Source organism: Lathyrus oleraceus, chromosome 7, assembly GCF_024323335.1.
Source record: "Lathyrus oleraceus cultivar Zhongwan6 chromosome 7, CAAS_Psat_ZW6_1.0, whole genome shotgun sequence".
Taxonomy (NCBI): domain Eukaryota; kingdom Viridiplantae; phylum Streptophyta; class Magnoliopsida; order Fabales; family Fabaceae; genus Lathyrus; species Lathyrus oleraceus.
In genome coordinates, this window is record NC_066585.1 from 488,770,771 (window position 1) to 488,775,429 (window position 4,659).

Here is a 4,659-nt window from a genome sequence, read left to right on the forward strand (position 1 = left end):
ATTCTTCAATATCAAATTCAAGCATTACACAACATGGTAGCCTTTCAAATCGTTCTCCACCATGTTCTTCAGCCGAGTTTTCAAACACTAGCACGAACCATGTCAATCATCATAATCAAAAACTATAATTATTTGTTGCCTATTGTAAAACCAGTTTGAGATGATGATTATGGAAGTAAGTATCCACTAGTGTGAACTGCATGGCACCCTCCTGCTGATTAAACAGTTTTTGCACCAATTATAATCGAAGTAGTTTGGGGATTTCAAGTTTAATGTGGGGGCATAAATTTCCGAACTACAGGACACATATACCAAACATTGTCTACAAAAACAGAACATCAAGCTTACATTCTAAGTTGACTGAATACTAAAAATTTGAGGACTCATTCCAATCATTAATAATGCTCAAGTCAAAATTGAAATAGGTTCAAGAAGTGTTGTAAAATGAAATAAAATATGACAAGCCACAGAACACAAAATATAGAACTCAACCGTTTTTCAAAAGTTCCCTTCAAAGTTCACCAAAGAACTGTCTAAAATCTAAATAGAACCCAAGCAAAACCAGATACTAACTTAGATAATCCCAATCTTGTTTGCTACATCAAGTGCGTCGTAATCAGGAGTCAACCTTACATAGGCCTTCTTGGTGCCATCAGGCCTGCAACAGATACAGAAATCAAGTTTAGAAATTGCAATTGAAATCTCATACATAACTACATCAGTTAAACAAACTGTACAGATAGTACACTTATGTAATCTACCTACTTTTTGCTCTAAGTTGGTACATTAAGTAATTAATGATAACAATGCAGAGAACTAGTAGTTATAAAGTTCAAACATAACTCCATCTGGTTATGTTAGAATGTCATATAACACCCTAGCAAAAACCTAAAAACAACAGTACTACGAAATATGAAATTACTAATTACAATAATATACCCAACATTTGCAATAATGAGTTTATCACACTATTTATTTGCAATAAAAAATCACTGCATATGCGCTTACCTGATCAAGGTGTTAACCTTCTTTGCCTGGATGTCATACATTTTCTTCACTGCATCCTTAATCTTTTTCTTATCAGCACGCAAGTCAACAATGAAGACCAAAGTGTTGTTATCCTCAATTTTCTTCATGGCTGATTCAGTGGTGAGTGGGAACTTCAAGATCTGGTAGTGATCAAGTTTATTCCTTGGGGTGGCACTAATCCTAGGGTATTTGGGGTTTCTATCCTTAGTTTGGGTCTTTGGGCGGTGGAAAGTGACAGTTGTTCGGATCTTCTTCGCCTTCTTCTTGATGGCAGAGCCTGACTTGACTGCCTTGGCAGCTTTCAAGGCTTGTGCCTTTGGATCAGTCTTCTTCTCACCTGAAGAATAAAAAAGATCAAGTCATATAAATGACAAATCCACTATCATTTCAAATTACAGGCTTTAATTGATTCTAAAATATTGAACAAAAGGGGCATTTAGAAAACTCGATATTCATCCTACTGAAATAACTTAAGCTAAAGTTTCCTATGTCATAGGGAAAAGAATATTTCTAAACTGCTTATGACATAAGCAGAAGGGTTTGGTTGGATTGACTTATTATCTATTAGCACAAGCACTTGAGAGAACATTTGAGATCGTTTGTGCAAACAGCTTATAGAAAGTGTATATTCCCAGATTATTTCACTACACTAATTGGGATGGATTTTAGCTTTCATATAAACATTCTTACATCATATCATCGCACTCAATTAGAAGCTCTTAATCCAAACAGTACCTAACTATTTAAAAAAAATCAACATTTCAAGATGTAATAGCTTATAATAACTCTTACGGCGAGCCAAATGACACTTTAAAAATTCCCTAAAATCAATTCATACATAAAAACGGATGCATAATACTTAACATAAGAACACATAATAGTACAATATGTTCATGTGTATAAATTAATAATAATTCGGAATAGATTCAATTAGAATTAAGCAATAAAACTGGTTTCAGCATCAAAAATTACTCGTTGAAATACGCACATAAACCTAATTCGACACGGAAAATTAAAGAGACAAAAAGATGAACGTGAAGTTACCTTTTGGAGGAGCCATTTGATGCAGAGGGGGAAGAAACTCTACCTGGTAAATAACCCTGATTCATGAAATACAAAAATATCTGAAATTGTTGATTGAAATGAATGAAAGAGAGGAATTACAGAGTAGAGCGGACAGTGTGACAAACCTGCGCGACGGAGGCGGAGGACGAAGCTGAATCTAGGGTTTACAGAATTGGAGTGTGTGTGCTATATACGAGCTATTATCGAAATTGTCATTGAAAATGGGCCAAACCCGGTCCATCTTGGGTGACAGAGAGTTAGTCCAATGGATCCGTGAAAATATAGGATAATGGGCCGGCCCTTGTTTAGTTAAAAAAATTTAACTCATTTACCATTATTTATTGCTTTATCCCTACATTATATTTGTTTTTAATACTCTCGTATAAATAATTTATTAAAAATTTTTGGTACACAAAATAAAAATTTAAAAATATTTATAAAAAATTATCGGAACTCTTTTGTAAAAGTCTTCTGATATATAAAATAAAAGTTATCGTTAAAAACTGACTAGAGAAACTTTTTTATAAAATCTTCTTATACGCAAAATAAAAGTTAAAAAAATTTTAAAAAATTGACTACCGAAACTCTTTTGCAAAGTCTTCGGATACATGAAATAAAAGTTAAAAAATATTTAAAAACTGACTATCAGAATTCTTTTGCAAAGTCTTCTGGTACACAAAATAAAAATGTTAAAAATTGACTACCGGAACTCTTTTACAAAATCTTTTGGTACACAAAATAAAAGTTACAAAATTGACTATCGAAGCTCTTTTGCAAAGTTTTCTGATACACAAAATAACAGTTATTTGAAAACTGACTACGGAACTCTTTTGCAAAGTCTGCTGGTACACAAAATAAAATTCAATGTTAAAACTTGATTATCGAGACTTTTTTGCAAAGTCTTCCGGTATACAAAATAAATGTCAAAAAATATTTTTAAAAATTGACTAACGAAACTCTTTTACAAAGTTTTTCAAAACATAAAATAAAATTAAAAAAATGTTTAAAAAGTAAAATGATAAATTAGTTAAAAATAGATAAGGGTAAAGTTGATGTTTTTTATAAAATGTAGGGGTATAGGAATAAAGGTAGGGGTACGAGATAAAAATATTGTTCAGTTATTTTCAGCACCCCACTTTGTCCCTTACTTTTCTACATTTTATTAAGGAAAATGTTTTTTAACCATTAGAATTTTACTTATTTTTTTACTAAACCATCACAATTTCATATTTGTGAGATGTTGGATCAAACTTTATTATGGTCGAATGCTAGTTTCTTAATTAGACAATTCTATAGCACCTTAGCATGTCGTTGAAGTCTGTTCGCATGGTATAGTCAAAGTATGCTAGGATTGTTAGCATGTCAAATTGGATTTGTTTGTTATGCTCAATCGTTTAAGTTAGTTTATTCTCTAGGTTAACTTGTGTAATGGGCTTGTGTGTAAAAATTCATTAGTTTAGTATGTTAATTTTTTTATAAATAGCATATTAGTCTCTCATCATTAGACAACGCAAATTCTAATTAGGGTGAGAGAGGTTACTTGTTATTTTGCAACACTTGTAATCTTGCTTCAAAGAGAAAGTAAAGAATATCAATTTATAATCAATTTCATTGTGTTCTTATTGTTTTCTTCTTTTCTACCTTTGTGTGTTTCTTACCAATCAAGAAACCAATTATACTTTGTAATTCCGACATCATTTTCACAATAAATTGGTGCGGTAAGTGTGGAGAAGATGTCGTCAACAAAGTATGAGATTGAAAAGTTCACCAGAGTGAACGATTTCAGTTTATGGCGCTTGAAAATGAAAGCCATACTGATTCAACATGATTGTTTAGAAGCGTTGAATGAAGTCGAAATCATGGACACTGTGTTAACGGACATAGAAAAAAGTGAGATATAGGGACTCAGACAAAAAAAAAGACACATGGACCAAAATAAAAAATTCGCTAACTTACAGGGACTAAAAGACTACCCTACCCCTACATTATATATTTTTAACTAAAATGGCTTCATATAAATAATTTATTAAAAGTTAAAAAATATTAATAAATTGATTATCGGAACTCTTTTGCAAATTCTTCCGGTACACAAAATAGAAGTTAAAAAATATTTTAAAAATGACTATCATAATTCTTTTGCAAAGTCTTCCGGTACACAAAATAAAAGTTAATGTTAAAAACTGATTATCGGAACTCTTTTACAAAGTCCTCCGCTACGTAAAATAAATTTTAAAAAATATTTTAAAAATTGACTACATGAACTCTTTTGCAAAGTCTTCTGATACACGAAATAAAAATTAAAAAATATTTAAAAACTGACTACCAGAACTCTTTTGCAAAATCTTCTAGTACACAAAAGAAAAGTTAATGTTAAAAACAGACTACAAGAATTATTTGTCAAAGTCTCCCGGTATGCAAAAAAAAAAAATTTAAAATTAAAAAATTGACTACCAAAACTCTTTTGTAAAGTCTTTCGGTACACAAAATAAAAGTTAAAAAATATTTGAAAACTAACTACTGAAACTCTTTTGTAAAGTCTTATGGTACACAAAATAAAAGTTAATG

At 31.1% G+C, this 4,659-nt stretch overlaps 1 protein-coding gene across 1 annotated transcript; it reads right to left on the bottom strand.

Moving 5' to 3' along the window:
- Positions 1–365: 365 nt before the first annotated feature.
- On the bottom strand, positions 366–2,330 carry LOC127100299 (60S ribosomal protein L23a-2). Its single transcript, XM_051037434.1, has 4 exons — positions 2,220–2,330; positions 2,074–2,129; positions 1,009–1,366; positions 366–658 (listed from the first exon to the last, which is right to left on the bottom strand). The coding sequence occupies exons 2-4, from the start codon at positions 2,087–2,089 to the stop codon at positions 574–576; spliced, it is 459 nt and encodes a 152-aa protein (XP_050893391.1). The 5' UTR covers positions 2,090–2,129; positions 2,220–2,330; the 3' UTR covers positions 366–573.
- Between the last annotated feature and the right edge of the window lie 2,329 nt (positions 2,331–4,659).

Coding starts and splice junctions, on each gene's coding strand:
- LOC127100299 (XM_051037434.1), bottom strand. Junction 659..1,008: donor AAGGTTAACACCTTGATCAG/GTAAGCGCATAT, acceptor TATCTGTTGCAG/GCCTGATGGCACCAAGAAGG.